The sequence below is a fragment of the Patella vulgata genome, chromosome 2 (genome assembly GCF_932274485.2).
Source record: "Patella vulgata chromosome 2, xgPatVulg1.2, whole genome shotgun sequence".
Lineage (NCBI taxonomy): Eukaryota > Metazoa > Mollusca > Gastropoda > Patellidae > Patella > Patella vulgata.
This window is the reverse complement of record NC_065880.2, coordinates 7,823,985-7,847,184: the sequence shown is the minus strand read 5'-3', so window position 1 is coordinate 7,847,184 and position 23,200 is coordinate 7,823,985. Positions and strand designations below refer to the sequence as shown.

Sequence of the window (23,200 nt, the reverse complement as noted above, 5' to 3'; positions counted from 1 at the left end):
CCACATATTTTAACCTAGGGGAACCAGTTAATTACCAAGATGAAAAATGTGTCGAAAATGGAATCAGCTGCCTCCAAAACGTATATATGACACCAAATGTGGTTTTGTAAAATTCGAATTTTATGATAAATATTATGATAAATGGATATAAAATTGGCATTTTCCAGTCAAAACTGGTGGCCATATTGGATATTTGTTAATTTGACCCATTTGGACACGGATTTCCTGACTGGGACTTTTTTTAGGTGATAATATACGTCTAGACCGACCATAAACCGTGGTCGACCTTTATATTGCAGCAACTGCCTGGACTAAAGTTTAATACATGATGGTGGTTCTTGAAGACACGTGACACAGTGTGGTTCTCGGGAAAAGCTGGCTGTTCGGTCATTGGAAGTCCACATTAGGATCATTCTCTCCATACTACACACGGAAATTCTTCCCTTCACACCGAGACTTCATCGTGACTAGCCGCCTACTAAGGGGATAACGCGTCCACATCGGTGTTTCTAGCACAAGAGCCTCATCGACGTCGAAGTAGTAATGGGTCTTGTTCTGACGGGTTCGTCACAAATCATAAGGGTGACATGATTTATCAAGCATTCCGCCATTATCTCATTATTAACATGGTTCAATATTTGAACGTTACTCAGGGGCGGATCCAGGAATTGTTGCAGGAGGGAGTTTGCAAGGTTTCTGAGACAATGTATCCCCCCCCCCCTCTCCCGCATGGTCTCTATCGTCATTTTGGCGTATATACTTACACATTGAGCTTTTTAAATAGAGAAATTCAACACCTCGTTTGACGTCAATTTTTATTATGAATTAATACAATGACATTGTGATTCAATTTCATGGATGCAAAGCATTAATTGTGATATCACATAATGTCTATATCATTATCTCGTGCTTTGAGTGCCCATCCTGTCCCACATCTGACGATAAAGGATAAAGCACACTTTTCCCATAAAAAGGGTTGATTTACAAAAGAAATTATGTAGCTGAGCAGGGTGGGGGTGGGGTGGTAGTCTACTCTGAGATATATATTAATGTTATCATAATCTATAGATTTCAGAGAAATCGGTTTATTATTGTATGGTCAACAGTCGTCCCTTAAATATTTACATTATTATGATCGTAAGTTCCACTGGAATCGGTTGATTTTTGCGATCTTCAGGCGGGCCACATGAAATAATAATGTGGTAACCTGATGTGCTTGAAACCGCTCACAGGAAGTGACCGAAATGGTGCCTACTGTGGCCATTAATATTTCTTTGAAAATGTATACCCGGTAACATAGCTACAGGAGGTTGCTCGAGGCTTGAATAATTGGTTCTAAGAGCTCACATAGTTAACCGATTCTGTTCACTGAAATATATTTCTCCATTAAAATTGGCTGTTATCTTTATATTATGGAACCCTACGCAACCATGAGTCACAGAAACCTTTTGATCAATAATAACAAAATAGATCAATTGTATTTTATAAAAACTTTATAGTAAAGAAATAAGCAAAACATAAAACTTGAACAATAATACTCAGTTATCAAGATTCAGCGCCCTTTGACGTGTTCTAGAAGGTATAGAGATTGCTAATCTCTGTGTTATAGGTGTAATCAACTACCAAATACTAGAAGTGTATTTATAAAGTGAACCCAAAAGTATCAGGGATTCACGAAAACGGAAAGGTTGATGTGCGTGCCGTCTCATAAAGATATCCCGAAGACGGCAGGACGAATGGGCAGATTTCAATATCGCCGCTACCTTCGGTTTGCACAGGATAAAAATTACTGAGTTACATGTAATTACATTAATATATATCACAATAAAGGTGACAACCTACACATTATACTATATTCATACATTATACTATATTCATGTGATATCAGATATAACGATCGAGTGCCACTCAAAACCCTGAGATACACCCACGCAGCAGCTATGTTTAACAAAACACAGACAGTCATGTACATACCCGAACTGACCAAATTTGAAAAGGATCATTTATGTCTTCAAGAAACAGATGATCGTAATTATGTTCACAGGGTTTTCTGGACACATAATATAATTTTGGAACAGAAACTCCTAGATTGCTGAAAATCAACATGGTTATTTATCTTCGATCCGAATGCTTCACACTAAATTTGAAAAGTAATAGGATTCATCGTCTCACAGTCATAATCTTTTACGCCAAATTGGAAAACAATCCATTCAAAACTGAAGCCTCTATCAAATTCATAATGTTTTCGAAACCAAGGGTTACTCCAGAACGCTGTAAATCGATAGGATTTATATCGGCATGACCCAAGGCTTCACACCAAAGCTGTAGTCTCTATCGCGTTCACATGATTTTCGGAATAGAGTGTGGCGAAATGCTGAATAATCGATAGGGTTCGTCCTCATATCCCGAATGCTTCACAGCATATTTGAGAAAAAATCTTCTCTATCGAGTTTACAATGTATTCGGAAAACGGAAGGGTAACTGTGGAATACTAAAAGGTCGTTCAAAACAGAATATCGATAGGGTTCGTCCGTCCAGGACCACAGTAGAGCTGGGCGATATTTCGGTTTTTCGATATAAAACCGTCACAGAAATAAAAACCGCAAATTTACTAATTATTACGTCACCTGCACCCTGTTTGTGCGGATACGCCAGAAATGTCAAGTTTGGAGTCAAGGTAAAATAATTTACCTGGCAGAACAAATCCAAAATTCAAAAAAGCAGCTGTCGTGAATTTCACTTTAGTCACTCTGTACCAATGTGTCTCGTGGCCTTCCATCACAGGAGGAAATGAAATGAAATGAAATGGGGTTTAACGTCCTACTGTTCTGCTCCTATACTGGGCTAATGAAGACGGGCATACGCCACAGTGTGCTATGGGGGAAATTTTGCCCGGGCAGCGGCACTATCGCCTACTCTTATATCGAATTCCAACTGCCATTCTAATGTATACACGGGACCTCGGTTTTTCGTCTCATCCGAATGACTAGACAGCTGTCCTTGTCAGGCCCTCTGTCCTGCATCACTGACAAGGGGAAACCACGTCGGAAAATCCAGATGAACTTTCTCGGCCAATGCAGGGATCGAACACCCGACCTCCAGTCTAGCGAGTCCGCGTCTTAACCACCCAGCCACCGTGGCTCCCTCATCATAGGAGGAATCAACTAGCGCTCCCGGCAACAAAAATGGGACATTTTTCAATGAAAATATTCCTACTTATCCATTACTAACTGGTTAATCAAATATTCAAAATTTTCTCAACTAGTCCCATTTTTTAACCAGTTAAATTCTCTTGACTCTTGACGATACAATGATAATACGTTAATTAATAATATGACGATATGATAGTTTCACAGGTTGATGGTTGTAAATTAATTGCAGGTCGGGGTTTTGGCCTAAATTAATCGATTTATGAGATATATTATTTGACAGAGATTATAATCAGATCGCATATTTGGGGTTCATTTTTCACAATTTTCCGCGGTCAGTAAAAGGGGCCGCTCTGACACGGGAGCCCGGGCCGGTTCTCGGCCCCAATCCGCCCCTGTTTGGAAACAAACTGTTAAGATCTATATCATTTGATCGAAATAAGAAATTATATGGAAACAGCGGTGGGGGAACTGAATATCGATATGGTTCGTCCTATAATGACCCCAATGTTTTGCACCCAATTTTTAAAAAAATAAAATAACCTGTTTAAAACTGTTTACAACGCAATTCTTGACGGACCTACGGACATTCATGGATGCCAACACTAGAATGGCATAAGCAGATAAAAACTAGTAGAAAAATGTCAAAATAAAATCATTATGATTAACAATTAAAGTGGTAAAAATGTTTAATATTTAACATCGATTATCAAAAATGTCTTTCTGTTTTATAAACACTGCTCTACAGAAGAACAATAACATCAAGCGAAGCTACATTTAAAAAAAAGGCCTTAGTTTTAAATAAATGTTTGAAGACTATCAAAAAGACCTATTATCTTGGCGGTTAGACATCACAGGTCCTGGAATCAATATGTATTTGGATATGGATTATTTAATGTTTTTTGAAAGTCATTGGTGGATTGTATATCAAGATAATTTTAGGTTTGCACGCAAGTTGAAAAATTCTTGAAATTGTATTTTTATAGAAAAGTTTCGATTAAAAAATAATGTACACAAATTAAAATATATTAAATTTAAAAAAGAAAAGGTGAGTGTGTTTGTAAATGGTTTAAAGTTTAATAAATAAACGGTGATATTTTATACAACATCTGTAACATACCTACTATGCAAATTAATACATACAAACATAGTTTTAAAGTAAAAATGTATGAAAACGCTTAAAACAAAACAATTCATATTAAAAATACAAATTTTTCTATATAATATAGTATTATAATTCTCGTTCTTTCTTCATGTAAACCTCAAGAAGTAATTTCCATACTTGTATAGCCTGTGATCCTAAAACGCTCTCTGGCCAGTCATTAAACATTTCTATGTTTAATTGTATGAGTTCTGTTGGAGGTTCTGTATACGGTGGTGAATCAAATTCACCTATTAATATATCTCGTAACCTAAAACACAAATAATAAACAAATGATGTCATAAATGATTATATAGCTATGGATATTTGTTCAATATAATATTAAATATGTGTTTACTTCAAAAGTTGAATTTAGGTATACAGCAGGACTTTCTAAGTCTCTAGAATGATCTTTGTGTTTATATTTGAAAATTTTCCTAATGTTTTTGTCAAATTCTTTTTCGGGAATATTCTCGTAACAAGGGCATGCGATGTCGTATTATTATTAGATTCATCGCAGTTTAGAAATGTGCTTTGAAGTTTACAGGGGCAATAACTAAGCATAAAATTCGTGTTTCAATAGGATTCCAGCTGAGCGTTTACAATTCTTTTGGTGATAGGTGCAGTGTTTCTGGACACAATCTATATATGTTTGACTTTGAGTTTCTATCTATAGGAGCTGGCAAACAATCCAATTAAAACAACAAACTTGTGCTTTCACAAGTACTGCGGACAAAATAGACACATATACTCCTAAAAGCTATATGAACTAAATTAAATAAGAAGTGTAACAATGTATAATTCTGAATTACCTCATTGCTCGATAATCAACATCATCTTCGGGATCTTTAGTTTGTGCAATACGAAGTAAGATAGAGTCATAAATAACATGTAATAAAACATTCAATTTGTCTACACCATATTGCTGATATGTTTGACGGAAATATTCAGCATCATTGTCTTCTATCTCCTTCTTTACTTCATCATCTAAATCTACAAACGACTCCTAAACAAATATAAATTAATATTAACGCTCATTGTGGTGCTTCTAAAAAATCAACACTAAGCCAACATTAAACACAACAACATGATAAGGAAGACTATTTCTACTTTAATTAAAGAGACGTTTCGTCCAGTGTTCTATCAACGTTATCAAGCAAATCATATACAGAAGGTTGGTATACAAAAACACGTAACTACTTGTAATAACCATTAATCTATAGGGAAACCATTTAAATATATTACGTAAATTTACCGACCAAAAGGAATATCATCCAAGCTGAGAGAGAGAGAGAGTGTGAGAGAGAGAGAGAGATGGGGTTTAACGTCCACTCAGCACAAACATGGTTCAATTTTATTTCAATAATTCGCTTGCGCGTAGGGGTCTTTAGCAGTGGGAGGAAACCGGAGGACCCGTAGAAAACCCACGAGGTTGCACAGGCGACCTTACTCCTTCTGACGTACAACCGGGGATTCGAAACCACGCCAGTTGACTCAATGACAGGCCTTATGATACAGTACGCACGTGCTAACCATTTGGCCATTAACATCCAAGCAAATGTAAGTCAACAAAACCATCGTCACCTATAGGACTCATCTATCAAGTCTGTAGCTATACATTGAGGGAAGACTTAGTCAACACCAACCTAAACAATCTAACCAGACCTCAGCCGTAGCAGACCACATCCGATAAAATGCAAAACTTCAGCGGTTGCTAGGCAAGATACGCCCACATTTTGCAAGAGATGGATAGAGAACAAACTAAAACAGAAGCGATTTTTCGCACAACCAGGGGCCATAATCCAGAAAGGTATGGTCCGAAATGCGCAAATATCAACAGGGAGTGAGATTTTCGGGATATAAAGATATATTTTAAGTTTCATGAATATCGGATAAAAACTGTGACCTCTAGAGGGTCCACAAACTTTGTATTACATACTTTTACACAATTTGCGTACAAAGAGCGCCCAGTTTGTTGGACAGTTTCTTTTCGATTTTCCCGAAATTCGAATTAAACCTTCATTATGGTAATGGTATTTAAAGTTTTTTTTAAATATCGGATAAAAATTGTGACCTCTAGTGAACCCACAAGCTAAAAACGCGATTTTTCGAACGGTTACGTTCGGTTATGCGCGATTATCAAACGGAACCAAGATCTTTGTGATATAAACATAAATTTAAAAGTTTCACCAAAATCGGATAAAAATTGTGGCCTCTAGAGAGTCCACAGCCTTGAAATACCATATTTTTCACACTATTTGAGTACGAGGGCCTGCCTTTTGTCCAGTAGTTTTAGTCAGATTTTCAACAAATTCGAACTCAACCATCACTAGTGTGTAACGGTTATATATCCACACGTTTTTTTTTAAATTGGATAAAATTAGTGACCACTACAAGGACCACAATCTAAAATGCGATTTTTCGTACAATCAAGGGCCATAATTCAGGAAGTTACAATCCGATATGCGCGAATATCGAAAAGAACAATGCTCTTGGGGTTATAAACATGTCTTTCAAGTTTCATCAAAATCGGATCAACATTTTGACCTCCAGAGGGTCCACAACCTTGATATACCAGATGTTTACACAATTTTGCGTACGAGGGGCGGCCATTTTGTCAGTCAGTTTTGGTCCGATTTCACTTTTCTTTCTTAATATACATTTTATTTACCTTATTGCTTGCTGCCAATCTTTTGTCTTTTTCAAATGACAATGTCAACCACAAACATTGGAGATGTTTAAACTGGCATTCATTTCTTGCCTATAAAAATATTTAAATAATATCTACGATTAAATCAACTACAATATTGCAACTTACTGGATAAATCCCATTCTGATTTCGTTCAGTATTTACAAAGAATAAATGACGAACTGAAAATTTCATCGAACGATGTCGCTTCCTATGTAACAAGACGGTTGCCATCTTTGTTTGCCGTGAACTAAATTGACGCGTCTGTTTTAAATTTCATTGACCCCCCCCCCCCCATCCACCTGCGAGAGACTATCTTGTTCTTATGTTTTGATTTAGTTTTCTGAGTTAAATGTTGAATAATATATGTGAGTACACACATAAGCGTCGGGCCGCAAGAAATTTGATATTTTTCGAAAAATGCGAGAATCACACATCGTTACTTTATAACTGATATAACTGGCAAGAGAATATAATCACATTAGCATCCTTGATGCTGTAAAATATTGTACACGAATTCAACAGTTTAATTCAATTCTTAAACAAATGAATGGCGTTTAACGTCCTACTTTTCTGCTCCGAACTGGGCTCGTGAAAACGGGCATACGCCATACAGTGTGCTATGAGGAAAACTTTGCCCGGACAGCGGCACTACGGCCTACTCTTATATCGAATTCCAACTGTCAAGGGATCTTTTACGTACAGGCCAATGTGTACAGACCTCGGTTTTTCGTCCCATTCGAACGACTAGACAGCTGCCTTTGTCAGGCCCCCCCGTCCTGCCGGAATATCTGGATGAACTTTCTTGGCCAATGCGGGGATCGAACCCCGGACCTCCAGACTAGCGAGCCATCAGCGTTTATCCACCATGACCCCCAAATCTTAAACAACACTCTTTCTATGTGTGGTAATGTTTTCAATAAATAAAACGTACTGTTTGAGAAAATATTGTTGTTTTCATCTTCAGAGTGCCCGACATGAATTGATGTAAATTAGCTTCTGGATCACCTCCAAGAGATTTTAAGAAGGAGTTAGCAATATCTAAATTGTTGAGGGAATCACATATATCAGGTAACTTCTGTATTTCTTCACATAATTGATGTTTTAATACCAGTTTCAGCGATACCTGAATTTGTGAACATACCATTATCATGCTTTATTTTAAAATGTCAATTTTACATAAAGTTCATAAACCATCAATCAAATTAAAATACAGAATTATATTCCGTTTCGTTTTTCTATACTTTCGATGGTCTGCACTACATGAAGATCTAACATGTTGTAGCGATAGGTCGCGTCAAAGGTCATACGAGCAGCTTTTGACCGATGACGTCAGAAATTTGATTAACCGATCAGCATTGATGTTACTCGTGGATTACCCACAGTTCCGTGCAAAACACGCATAAAGCTCGCCGTAACAGACCGTTTCATTAGCTATTCCCTCACATCATTCAGAACACGTCAAAGATACCAACTCTTCCAGATCCTAGCGTAGTAAAGACAAATAAAACAAAATTTTGAACTATAAAAAACGAAACGAAATAGTATCTGTTTGATAAACCATCTCATAACCAAAATGAAACAGATGGGTTACCAGACAGTCACATATTATTTTTCTTTTGTAGGTAATGTGAGCATTCACAAGACAATAAAAACTGATCAAGAATAACAACCCATTAAGTAATCATCAGACATAATTATTCCCATTGCCAACATTTAGTTTACACTGTATTGTTTAAACCTGCCAGTAATTATCAGAAACGGGATAACTTCAGCCTACAAGAATAGTCGAAGTGACCATGAACCATAACTCTGGGTGTCTTCCCCTCATGACCTTGAACACCTTTTAAGTTCTGGAACTTTAGGTGTTATTACCTGTGGAATTTTATTTCTTAAAGCACTAAATACAACAGCATTACTGGAATCTGCTTTAAACAACATAGCATCAATCTGAAACAAAAAAAAAAATATTTGCAGTTCTATTCTGAAGGGTTAGGGTTAGAATTGTGGATATAAACACGGACAGATATTTCTCAGATCGTACAAAGATCTAGTATCGTGTGAGAGAAATAACTGATACACGTTCAATCTTCAGCATTCTGAGAATTCTGTTGAAGTTGAAAAGTTGTTTTGAAACCATGATTTGCATTCCATGCGGCGGAGACAGAAGTTGTTGTCACAAAAATAATAAAATAAAGCTTACTGAATAAACTATAATTATTGCCTAAGGCGTAGAAGTACAGACCGAATTAATAAATAGACGGGAATTCACGGACTTGTTTTATTTTTATAACAGTCTCTTATTGCGGGGGGGGGGGGGGCGAATGGTTAGCGCGTGCGCGTTGTACCATAAGGTCTGTCATTGAGTGAACTGGCGTGGTTTCGATTCCCCAGTTGTACGTGACAAGGAGTAGGGTCGCCTGTCCATCCTAGTGCAAAAGACGACTACGCGCAGGCGAATTATTCAAAAAATAAAAATGAACGATATGTTAGTCCCGAAATGACCTAGTTTGTGTCGAGTGGACGTTAATCGTTCTCTCTCGCTCATCTCGACGTGACAGTCGATTCTTCTTGTGTATAGTTCTTTTGGAACATACTTATATCCCCATAGGGTCTCATAACAACTATTTAAAGTCAAAGGAATTATCGTTGAGCTGTAAATCGACTCCGAATCATACTCCTCGCAGTGTTTTGTTTCATTATACCTAATAGCAAATTTCTGTTCCAAATTATGACTGGTTAATAGTCCGATTAACAACCAATAGCTAACTGCGTAACAATATCATTACGCGTTAAACAGAGCTCCAAATTGGACCAAATATTTTTACATAACGTTACGTCATGACTCGCGATTTTATTATACCCAATATTGCAGAAAAACTAATTGCGTGACCCTGGTGTACAAAATATTCCATAAATTGAACAACAAATTTATACCGGAGTTAAAATTCTCCGGAATTAGAATAGCAAATTTAGACGATTTTGATTCCATGTAGATTTCCGTAATCGTATAGACCGAAAAAAAAAAAATTCTTGTCCTTATAAGCCTTATAAAAACATGTACGCTCACCGAAACGAAATTCGATCGTTTATATAAGGGATTATGATCTCACTATTGTTCAATTAAGTAAGCCCTCCCAAGAGAAATGGCATCTATTATCCTATTCGGAAATAGACCACGTCATGCAACTTCCAAAAAGGCCAATCAAATCATTTAGAAGGCTGATATGCAAGTAGAACTGTTACAATATAAATAATTGGGCTTTTCATGACTGAGACTGATCACGACTGAGACATACATGATATGTCACACGTTGGATAATATTTGATCCTTTTTAAATTTTAAATCGATATGGATTCACAATTAAGAACTTTTGCATCGACGGGTATACAAATTCATAAGAATTAGTCCCGAAGTGTCGCCACATTCTTTATATTTACAAAAAAGGTCGTTTTTTCCACCAACCGGAATATTTTATGTGCCAGAAATGTGCAATAAACAAGACAACACACAACCATTTTAATTCTTAGATGGCCTATTTTTAAACAGTTACGGTTTATACCATATATACAGTGATTTATTACGATCAGTTTTCATTTTGGTGACTTCCAGCATATCATGTCAAATCTCATCCAAGGATTGACAATTTTTCAGTTTTCTTTATCAGAATCTGAATCCCTGATAGGAAATGAAATGAAATGGGGGTTTAACGTCCCACTGTTCTGCTCCGACTGGGCTAATGAGAGTGAGCATACGCCATATTGTGTGCTATGAGGAAACCACGTTGGAAAATCACAATGAACTTTCTCGGCCAATGCAGGGATCGAACACCCGACCTCCAGCTTAGCGAGTCAGCGTCTTACCCACTTAGCCACCGTGGATCTCATCGTTGACAGGATAATAGAAATATCAATTTCATTTGTATATGCTTACAATCGGACTTGTCGTTCTGGACGGATTTTGGAAACGGTAATGAAACAAATGGCGGACCGTTTTCTAGAATCATCGATATTCGATTTGTTTGTTGTTCGCACGTTTCCGACCCATGGTGACAATAGAATTTGACACAATAATATCCAATTAGGCATTCTTGTATAGTTTACATACCGTATGAAGCCAAATCAGAAAAGGTATGTTAGTCAAACACTATGCTCCATAATGCTTTGCAACTAAGTGTCAAAATCTATTTGTAGGACGTTAAACCCCATTTCATTTCATTTCTGTCAAAATCTATCTTAGCCGTGAACTCAGGTATAATGTTCAATTTTAGACTGTGTATAGTTTAATTCTCTTAATAGTTATTTTGGCTATTTATAACTTATGTCATTTTCAGTGGAATTAATTGCGTCTATTGTTTATAATTTTATTTTTTAAAAATATACTAAGTTTGAATATATAATATACTTACTGGTATAATATGACCTTCTGTTTTAATACGGGATTTACGAGTGAATACAGTGTCCTTTAATTGATTTTCAAATCCACCAAAATCATAGATCTCCTTTAAAAAAAATAGAGCTTTTGGTACACACCTCAAATCTTTCTTTACTTAATCGCTTTAAAGGGAATTTCCCGATTTGAACAGAGTATCAAAAATAAAAGTCGGAGTACGTATGAAATATAAGCGCCAAAATATAGAGGAATGGTGTATTTACCTTGTCTCAAAATTTCAGCTCAAAATATTGAGATGTTTGGACGTGAACGTCAAAATTCCTTGTTTGAAAACGTATCACATATGTTGAGTTAGTTGCTCGACCCTAAGGTAGAGTATTTTATGGGATTTTAACACAAAATTAAGCAGTTTTATTCTCCAAAATATTATCGGGATTGGCCCTTTAAGTCATAAGTAGGGTGACTGAGATACTAAGTCGGGCGCTGGAGATAATTAAGTCGAGCCCGCGAGATACTAGGTCGAGCGCTCGAGATAATACGACCGAACACGTCTCAACCGATGATTTAAGCTTTATAACTGTGTGCATTATTTAATGATAAACATGCAGAATACAGATATCCATTTGGTCTTTTTTACAGTCCATCCAAAGCTGTAGTGACGAAACGGATACACCTCCCCCCATCCGATGCTTATCATACCACTAAATATTTCCCATTATACCTACCCCTTTCCAAATGGGGAATATATCGCAAGTTATTATAAGAATCAATAATTTTATATATCGAGGTTACAGAGTTTTGCTAGGGGAGACTAATATTTCCTCTTATCCCGAAGCTCAGTTGTGATCAGCGTTTTAAATAGGCTCTTGGCAATGTTGGCAATTGTATCGAATAATCGAAACTGCTAAAAGCGTTGTGCAACTCTTAAAATCGGTTCTGTCTCAATGTTTTGAGTTGTAATTTTCAAGGAATGTAAAATAGGCTATTGTTCGAGGACCCCGTGATATGTGGAGGTGTTCCTTTAAATATTATTCTATGAATGAATTAAAAATAAAGTATATCTAACCTCGGGTTCGGATTTATCAAGTTGAAATGAATAATTGCAGTTACTGAGAACTAATGGTAGAATATCCTTTTCCAGGTGGAAAGCTATCAAATGGTAAGAACTAATGTCCTTTATTTCAACGACTGGAACATCTTCAAATCTTTTTAAAAAAAGGACAAAATGTGCAAGTAAGTGTGTGTCATCATAAGTCTTGTAAATCAAACTTAATTTAAGAATCAGACCTTTGTATTTTCATTTCTTTACAAACCAAATCTAAATTGGTAATTGAGCCAGATATAATTCATTTTCATTTTCGCTTTATCTTTTTACTGGTAAACAGAAGACAATATATTCACTAAGTTTACTTCTGTCTTAAAGCCAAAGTTGTTGACAAAATGAGTTATATGTACACTATGACATATTTTTTAAAAAAAATTAGATAGATATATATTTTTCAACACACATAAAATGTAATAAAATTGAAGGTTTATTTTTCAACCCATTCAAGGGCATTGTCAGCGCCAACATGTACATCTATATACATGTAAATGTAATATATGGATTGCTTCGTGTACATACTCTGGTTTATTTCTGGGAGTAACAGTTATTGCATAAGCTTGGTCAATTATTTACAGGAATTAGGCAAGTGATTCAATATTTATAACATAGTTTGGGTTTACAGAAATAAAATATGATCTGGATTCAACATTTTATTCTAACATATACAATGGTATACTAAATATATGAGAAACCCTTCTCTGGTGAGCAACCAAAGCTCATCTCTTCTATATCCAAAATCTAAACACAATTTATACTAAATATGGTGAATGATAATAGTACATTCATTAATGATACTGAACAAAAGAACTTCTCACTATAATCACATAGCAGGTTACAGAACAATTGATATCTAATCACTGTAGCTCACATTATGTAACATATTATTGCTAGATGTATAGATGAATAGGCTATAAATAATAAACTAAAACTGCATACCTCTGGTTAGTTAGTAAACAATAACTTTCTAAACAGCTGTTATGTTTACGAAGTAAGTATTCAGTCATGATATATGAACAGACTCCTGGGCCTTTGACAGATGGCAATATAAAGTCTAGCTTTGTTGACTTGTCCATCTTCATATTGTGGAATTCATCTGGAATTACAAGTCTGCCTCCATCCCTGAGATGGCACACTGAAATTCAACACATACCATGCTTATTTGTCTGATAATTTGATCTTATGAAAGTTATCTCACATACAGGCAAAACTATTTTGCATGGAGCTACAAATAAGGCATTCCGCAATGACAGTCTGTCGTTCTTATTGCAATCTTTTAAAAGATCCTACTTCTTATATTAGGTATTTGAGGACAGTATCACAACAATTAACTAGGAAAAAAGTCACACAAAGCGTGGATCAAATCAGGTTCACATGCTTTTTTTAACAAATAAATATCTCTGCAATACAAACTTATAGATCGCTGAAATTAAACCGGGTTCATCCTGGTCGCGGGACACTGAATATACACAACGTGAATGGATTCATCTTCTCATTCATTAGACGCGGGGTTTAATGCCCACTGGACACAAATTAAGTTATTTCGGGACTATTGCGTTGTTTTATTGCGTCTATTGGTTTTTTTTTAAAATATTGGAACGCTCACTGCGGCATTCCTCGCCGTTGGACCTACCCTCTGCGTTTCGGCCACCTCTACCTCGAATCGGTGAGCGCGCGTCGTCGTCCATCCACGCAAGCCTGACTTCACACACCACATTTTGATGCAAAAAGGTTGACAAAATTTTAAATTATTAAATATTAAGGCAATATGATTTGAATCTGATGGTGATATCAAAGGCAGTAATTGCGTTAATATAATATAATACACGAGAAACGTGTTTTAATGTTTCAGGTTTAAATATAATCGCTGATTTAATTTCTTAAAGTTAACAATTGAAGTAATATAAAGAACTGATGATATTTTATTTTTGACTGGATGCAAAGAAGATGTTTTAATTAATGGAATAACGAATAGTAAAATATCATTAAAAATGCAAAGCGTTTACCTAGCGCCAAAGATTTCTTGGATACAATCCACAATGAGTTTACACAGATAATACAAAATAGAAATGTTTCTGACAACATGAACCCAAATTTGACAGATATATAAAAAGTAAAGTAAAGTAAAGGACATATGCCCTGTTGAACAGCCATTTATTCTTTTTCATGTAATGTGGACATTTAAATAATACACCCAAATCTGATCAAGAATAGTAATCCACGAAGTACTTATCTGATTAATAGAATAATAAAATTTACCTCACTAGAAGTTCGACAAATTACTGGTTCCTTACTTTTGTTACATAGCGACAGATGTTATAGACGCTTCGTGCCATCGTGACACGTGAAATATCAACCTGTCCGCTATCGACAACCCTGGTGGTCCTGCTGGCACTCATAAGTCATTATGTAACATCAACTTGTGGCTGGCCTGTGTTTTATTTAACTTACTTTGCCTGATAAGCAAACTGTATTGAATGTTAAATCTTATATGATGCAGTAGCCAGGTGTCTAATAATATCCTTTGTCTTGAAGGGTTTATAAACCCAGAATAGAAACGACATCGGCAGAGAGGAGGCTAGGCGAGACGGAACGAAGGAGAGCGTCTTGGAGTTGGCACATTTGTGATCAGCTAGGACATGGCTCCTTCAGTACAAGTTAGTAATGGGATCTTTAATATTAAGATGTTTGTACTTGATATGTAAGAAGCAGAATAAAAGTATTATAAGATGTTAAACCAGTTTGAAGTCCTAAACCACTAGACGATCACAGATATTATTATTAAGAGGTAAGTCTTTTCTGAATCCTACCATGGCCACGTTTAATCCTGACGATAGTGCTATGTTTAATAATTTTACTGAAGAAATAAGCGGTAACTCAAATTGTTTTAAATATTTTCTGGAAACCTGACCAATTTATTAATTGGCTCACAATTATATATCAATGTGACCTTTTTTACTGTTGTCACTGCTCAAAAATTAAGTATGTCGCGTATAAGGCGAGCCGTGGAACAGAACATACCTATTTGTAGAGACATGACTGAAAAAAAGCTTAGGGGTGCATCTATTTGTTTCGGATAGGTCGTGTTGTTTTTAAAAGATTATAAATTATAATTGTTTGTTTTGAACACATATTTTGGCTCTAAACATTATTATTAATGAAATATTAACGGGTTTATATTGATAAGTAAAATGTTTTGTGGTTGTTTAACTAGAATTGAGTAAAGAGTATCCTAATTGAGAGATATAACTCATAAGCATTCACACGGTATTAACGGTTTTATCTCTTATATTTTTTTGTTATATATATATATATATATATATATATATATATATATATATATATATATATATATATATATATATTTGACCCGAGTTTTATGGGATTCCCCGATATGTTATGGGAGAGATTTTATTTGTTTAACCCCAATAATATGAAATTGGGATGCCCCGATATTTTACGGGAAAAGTTTTATGTGAAATTCCTATAAGGTGGGATTGGTTTTACCCCCAGGAGGGTCGTGCTCGGAATTAAAGGCGAATGTGATGTCTTGTTTTGTGTTTTGTTTAAATATTATAGAGATAAAACCACTGTTAACTTTGATAGACTCTTTCCAAAATATCTTATTTAAGATTGGTGAAATATGTTCAGATCATTCATTATTCTTTATCTTGAGGTAAAACAATATGATCTTCTATTTTTCAATTTTTTAATGTTAAATAATAATGTAAATATCGTTATCTAAAGTCTGCTCCACTTGCTAATTTGATTAACTATTAATTAAGTTCACTCCATGATATGATAAGCAGATGATACAACATGGGCAAGGGTGCCAGTTATAATATTCTTCATAGCACATGTCATAACACACCGTTCGGCCAGACGGTATGGAAAAAGAAGAGACTACCGGACAATAACAATGCCAATGGTGGCAAAAAATGAAAATAGTGGATCTACACTAAGCAGAGAAAATAAAGACCCCTCGCCATTACGGGAAACAGTTAGCCACAAGAATGATGTAGTGAATAAAGAAGAGGGAAATAATTCGTACTTTCCCTACAGTTTGTGAATATTAGAATAATTTGTATTATTTATGTGATTCAAAGAACTCGCGTATGTAAAAATTAGAATAGTTTGTATTATAAGTGATTCCAATAACTCGAGTGTCTGAATCTCAGAATAGTTTTTATTATGTGTGTGATTTTAATAACTCGCGTGTGGAACTTTACAAGAATTCATGCTATATGTGATTTCAATAATTCGTGGGTGTGACTATTAGAAGAAATGAAATGAAATGGGGTTTAACGTCCTACTGTTCTGCTCCTATACTGGGCTAATGAAGACGGGCATATGCCATACAGTGTGCTATGAGGGAAATTTTGCCCGTGCAGCGGCACTTCGGCCTACTCTTATATCGAATTCCAACTGCCAAGGGATCTTTTACGTATATGTATACACGGGACCTTGATGTAAAAATATCGTACACGAATTCAACAGTTTAATTCAATTCTTAAACAAATGAATGGCGTTTAACGTCCTACTTTTCTGCTCCGAACTGGGCTCGTGAAAACGGGCATACGCCATACAGTGTGCTATGAGGGAAATTTTGCCCGGACAGCGGCACTACGGCCTACTCTTATATCGAATTCCAACTGCCAAGGGATCTTTTACGTATATGTATACACGGGACCTCTGTTTTTCGTCTCATCCGAAGGACTACACAGCTGTCCTTGTCAGGCCCGCCGTCCTGCATCACTGACAAGGGGGAACTACGCCGGAAAATCTGGATGAACTTTCTCGGCCAATACAGGGATCGAACACCCGACCTCCAGGCTAGCGAGCCAGCGTCTTACCCACTTAGCCACGTGACCCCTCACTATTAGAAGAAGTTGTATTATGTGATCGTGTGAGACATAGCGGTGTGAACAAAAAAAAACCCTTGTGTATGTATAACTCTTAAATTAGTGGTTTGTTCTTTAATTTTCTTTTTAGACTTTTGTTTATTGTATCACAGTTAATCGGTGTTGATTTTTTTTATTGTTGTTTATATTTTAATTAGGGTAGTTATTATCGACCCCATATATATAACAATTTGTAACGGCATTAAAAAAAATATTATTTCATATTTGTAACAAGCGTCTATAAAATTTGTCGCTGTGTAACACTTTATCGTGATCATAAACATTTAAGTCAACCGGATAAGCGCCAAATGTGGACAACAGGAGTGGCGATAATATACGACTATATTTCATGTTGGCGTGAAAAAAAAAACATTGTAAGGCAAACCCAACACAACCTAAGCATCACTTACCATGAGAAATAAGTTTTTCCTTGAGAGTTTCCCAGGTACGAATAAGATTTTCAAATTGCAAACGAATCTCATCATTGCCTGAAACATAAAAAGAACATAGATCAGATATGATTGTATTTCTAGTCATAATCCACTGAAGACAACTCACTGAACTGAAAATGCGACCATCTCCAATTCTTCACACCAACTTGGGACAAAATCCATTAAAAACCGTAGTCTCTGTAACGTCACCAGTGTGTTCACCAAAAGTAGAGGGGAAGTAACTCCATTAAAACATTAATAATGTTTTTCGAAGAGGGGCGTGTAACAATGGAATGGTAGGTCGCGTTCTCTGATGACCCCAATCCTTAACATTAACATATGGAAAAGACTCTGCTCACATGAAGTGGGGTGGGGGCCGGAACAAATGTTCATGTGGCACTGAATAGAGTTCTTCCGCTAATAACCCAGTGTTTCACAGCACATAAGCATATAGATGTTGACCAAAAGTGATAAGGGCACTTGAAACCTCCAAAACCAGTGAATGTAATAGTTCTCTCAAACGGTAGGTTATAGATTGCTGAAATCAACAACGTTCATCCCCTCCGATCCCACTGTATAACATCAAATTTGAAAATCAATAGGATTCATCCTTCCACATTCCTTACTCTGGAACGGACTATCGCTGAACGCTGCAGACGAAAAGTGTTTGTACTATTGTGTTTCATGGCCCATATCCCGCCCACAAGTCGATTGTAAAATGGGGTTGTCTGCAGAAGACGGACAGAACGGCTGACCGACAGAGTTACGGTATCATACACCTACTAAAGTGAAGTTGTTCTTACCACCAAAACATTCGTTTAAAACAGTTCCTATAGTTAAACGTTTAGCTCCGCTCCTGTCCACCTTGCGACAGAATGTCATCACAAGAGTATACTGTAGTTTTATTATATCTGGTAAAAACTGCAAGACTTGTAAACAATATTTCTGAAATTAAAAATTTAAGAACTATAGGACTTCACAATTTTTTCTAAAGCTTTAGATTGTGGGTACTTAGTTTATTTTATACATGGTATAATATTAAATATGATAGATAGTTTTGCCAGTAAACACAAAATATGCTTCACCAGTAGGTTTGTAAGACAGATATTCTGCCAGACATGAGGCTTTGAATAAGGTTTCAAAATGTACTTTTAGTACTACTCTAACACGATGTCATGTCCTCGATGGTAACGGAAACGAACGTGACTGGGCATCGACTTGGAGGTGTGTGGGTGCTTTGGGCACCATCAGGGTGGGTGTTTAGGTACCATTTGGATGGCGCGGGGGAGGGGGTATCAAAAAAGGTGGTGGGTCTCAGAGCAGCCTGGTTACAAATCCAGATTTACCCTTCTTGAACCCGACGTTTGGTTTAAAAAGTCCTGAGTAAACTTCCTGTTATATATACAGGTTACAATTCTATGGAATACAATTACTGCTTAGTACATTTCCACTAGACTTCTATATGGTCATTATCAAGCAATGGAATTATGACCTGTATACTCCAGTTCAATTACTAAATGCCATTGAAACAGTTCCTGATGTATAGTCGGTCTCTCCCCTAAGACTGCAATGCCAAGTCCTAGATATTTCTTGGTCTTTTTTTAACATTTCGATCATCTGAATCTTTATATAACCACAAATAGCTTAACATGTTACAATCATCTGAAGAAATATTTTCAAACGTGATGACTATCTTGATATTTGTGATACACTCGGCCAAAGGAATCAGTCAATAAAAACTTTCCTTGGGAGATTTTGGCACATTTCAGTCCATTTTGACGGAAATTCGAACTCATTTGCAACTGTAGTGGAATGAGCATGACATAGAAATTGTGAACTCTATGTTTTCGTAAAATCAGAGGCAAAAGTCCATGGCGTTAGAAAATGATCCGATCCAAAATCGACCGTTGTGATATAAACATATTTTCAGTTTCACCAAAATCGGATCACAAATGTGAGCTATAGAGTGGTTTATTAATTGTTTTCAAACACCCCGACCTGGACAACATCGTTTCAGTAAGACAGGGTTCCATATTTCAAAACAACATATAGGGTCACAGCAATATACTCTCACGTAAAAAGGCCTCAAATTCCAAATGTTTACATGGAATTAACTGCAAAAATATTAGTATTAAATATGGTTATTTTTCATGACCAAAACAACATTAATTTTAGAGCTACTTAAAATTTTATAAATAACAATACTGATAACTCTTAAACGTATGTTAAACAAAGTAATATTATCACGTAATAGTCTTACTTCTTGCATGAATAATCGAATCAACTGGAAGGTTTGTGCATCACGTTGATTGTCTTGATCTATAACTTTAAGTTGGAATTGTCTCAAGAAATGTTCCACGGTTATCCTCTCTCTGTATCGCCAAAGAATAGGATTAGTTTCAAGGTTTTGTAAACCCGTATTTTCTGCTGGACTGTCCACTTCATACAGTATTTTGAGAAGATTACTTTCATCTTAAAATATGAATAAAATTATATTAATCCAGTTACATGATATACGTCCACAGCATCCAAGTCCGAACAGTCCAGAATTGTTGTCCCACTTGGATTTGTCATAGGTAACCAGCAACATTATGATGGGCAATAACTATGCATAATACATCTTCTCTAGATGACTTACACGATTTCGGCATGTTTTAGAACAATATACAAAATGACAGAAATTGTGAACGAGTAGATGGGGCCACGTAGTGTACAGATTTCAAGTCCTCATGTTTCCGACCAAATTAGAAAACAAATCCGTTAAAAACTTCAGTCGTTATCGTGTTCATATAACAATTATTGACGAACCGACAGAGTGACAGGTTAAAGGTGGGTATTAATATCTGATACCGTGATGTTTGATTCAGTATATTGGTGGTCTGATATTTACAGGTCGAGATGTCTGGTATATACGGACAAACTATGATCACTGACTATATTCTTACCTGAACTGCTATTTTCCACAATCGTTTGATTAGCATTGGCCAGTCTGCCTTCCATACTCTGTAATATAAATCAATATAGATTTAATCCATTAATATATTTATCAGATATTCACGTAAGGCCGTGGAATACGTCAACACTACAGCTTATCCGAAAGGAAAATGAAATATAACACATACTTGTGGAAGAACAAGTACTGATTTACTTAGGCTACGTTTTGAAGTTGTTGTTGTAAATCTTAATTAATGTTATGTTTTGATTGTTATATTGTTTTTACTCATGGATGTACTATAAATGTAAGGTTGTTATTCATTATTGATCATTGCTTGATAAAGATACCTGTAAGAGTATTGAAACGTTGCATGTAATAAACTAAGAAGTAGTAAATCCATAAAGTTGTGTTATTATGAAGTTTATTAAATAATTAAAAATAAAAATTACAACTTCATGTACACAAATATTTATACCTGCAGAATTTGGGATATAATTGCTGATACTTCATCTTCCCAGTTCTTTCTACTTTCTTTGGTGTCCAACAAATGAATTCCGCCACCTACAAATACAATTTGTACTGTTTATGTTATATAGTTCCTTGATATTTCTGTAGCCTTGTCTTTCCGTCAGAGACCAATCCTCTCACTTTTTATTATAATGACGTCACCTTTGACAACATTGACGCACCTCAGACCATTTTGCGGCGGTGCAGAACGATTTTCAATCTGGTGCCAATCATTCGGACCTTCTTGCTATTATTTCGGAAGAATTTGTGAAAGAGAAGAGTGTTGTTCGATTGAAGGAACTATTATTAAGGATATTTTCATGACATGAACAAGTTTTAGGCGATTCATGGACCGACGATCAATTTGTCACCGAAGTCGGAAGTGGCAATAGAAACAACGAGAAACCATTTTTAGTTTATTTAAATATGATTAAAAAGGACGAAACAGACTGTTCATGTTAAGCTGTTCTACTTGTGTCATATCACTTAAGTCGATAATTGTGACCATGGTTGAGTTGCAAGAAGGCTCTCTAAAGCGTAATAGGAATCGGGGGGTAGGAGGGTTGTTAAAATATGACATTCTGCAACTTTTAAATTTAATAAAAATCTAGAGAAATTAAAGGACAGCTATAGCAACTTAGTGCTGATTGCAAGGCATATACAGCTTCTATTATGTCTAGTAGGCCATCCTAATAAAACAGTAATGAATATATATCTACTTATTTAATATAATACCTGTTGGTAAATTATATAACAGGTGTTGACAAATAAGATGAATCAGCAGATAAACATCATCTGAACTCTTTTGTAGTGCCTTCTGTAGCACAGCTACATCTTTTTGCAAATGACATGTAAAGTAAACTTCAACATCTTCATTAATTGGTGGATTAATCAAATTTGCTACACCCTGTTAAAATATATTATAATAACACGGTCTGAAAATATTTCATAATTCATTAACATATCCATTCTTGACAATAAATCATAGAACATAGTTAGATTATATCCTGGTGGAAACGTGTTCAAATTATATTCATATACCAGGACAAGATTATTAAGCCCTTCAAATCACCGTAGACTCGTGTTTAAAAAAATAAGCTAATATAAAAACTATTGTTGAATGGATTTAATGGTTTGTCTACGATATCACCGCAGGTGGAAGTGGACGTAAAACTCTAGTAACGAACGAACGAACGGATTTAATGGGGATTAATATGAAGCCGACATTTAGTTAGACCATGTTAATTTCCATAGCTAGCGAGGCTTAAAATGTCGAGAATTTGTTTATTCCTATGTTCTTCACACAACCATTCCCTAAAACATTTTTGAATATTGTTTGGAACAATCTGATTCAAATACAGATCTATATTTCGTTTCGTTTTTTTATACTTTCGATGGCCTACACTACATGACGATCTAACGATAGGTCACGCCAGGGGTTAAAAGACCGACTTATGACCCTATGATGTCAGATATTTGATTAACCAATCAGCATTGATGTTACTAGTGGATTACCCACAGTTCCGTGCAAAACACGCCTAAAGCTCGCCGTGACAGACCGTTTCATTGGCTTATCCCTGACACCATTCAGAACACGAGTTAAATAACAACTCTTCCAGATCCAAGTGTAGTAAAGACAAGTAAAACGAAATTTTGAACTAGAAAAAGGAACCGAAATAGGATCTGTGTTTTAACCCGATTGATACGCCACACAACTTTTATTTAGCCTGAAAAATTACTTCACAAATTCATCAGATGGCGTAAAATTTATTAGTTGTCACGAACGTTCATACTTGGTGTTGATGTTTACTAGGCGTTTACGAGCATTAGTATGTCCATCGTGGACTTAAAACCCAATAATAAATTTGCTTCTATTTGATTGAGAATGGTGTAAACGTCGTGTTTGGTTTAATTTTAGGGGATTTATCTAATTCCTCATATGAACTATCAAT

General features: G+C 35.8%; 1 protein-coding gene across 1 annotated transcript in view; it reads right to left on the bottom strand.

Annotated features, from left to right (window-relative positions):
- Positions 1 to 801: 801 nt before the first annotated feature.
- LOC126809966 (E3 ubiquitin-protein ligase RNF213) overlaps positions 802 to 23,200 on the bottom strand; it is a 70,269-nt gene continuing 47,870 nt past the window's right edge. Inside the window, exons 37-50 of the mRNA XM_050534844.2 lie at positions 21,984 to 22,155; positions 21,217 to 21,302; positions 20,752 to 20,809; positions 20,067 to 20,278; positions 18,610 to 18,751; positions 17,786 to 17,863; positions 13,414 to 13,609; positions 12,439 to 12,577; positions 11,389 to 11,481; positions 8,855 to 8,929; positions 7,914 to 8,105; positions 6,962 to 7,051; positions 5,103 to 5,296; positions 802 to 4,561 (exon numbers count right to left, since the gene is read on the bottom strand). Coding sequence (XP_050390801.2) covers positions 4,381 to 4,561; positions 5,103 to 5,296; positions 6,962 to 7,051; positions 7,914 to 8,105; positions 8,855 to 8,929; positions 11,389 to 11,481; positions 12,439 to 12,577; positions 13,414 to 13,609; positions 17,786 to 17,863; positions 18,610 to 18,751; positions 20,067 to 20,278; positions 20,752 to 20,809; positions 21,217 to 21,302; positions 21,984 to 22,155 — 1,908 coding nt within the window. The 3' untranslated portion in view covers positions 802 to 4,380. The remainder of the gene's footprint in view (positions 4,562 to 5,102; positions 5,297 to 6,961; positions 7,052 to 7,913; positions 8,106 to 8,854; positions 8,930 to 11,388; positions 11,482 to 12,438; positions 12,578 to 13,413; positions 13,610 to 17,785; positions 17,864 to 18,609; positions 18,752 to 20,066; positions 20,279 to 20,751; positions 20,810 to 21,216; positions 21,303 to 21,983; positions 22,156 to 23,200) is intronic.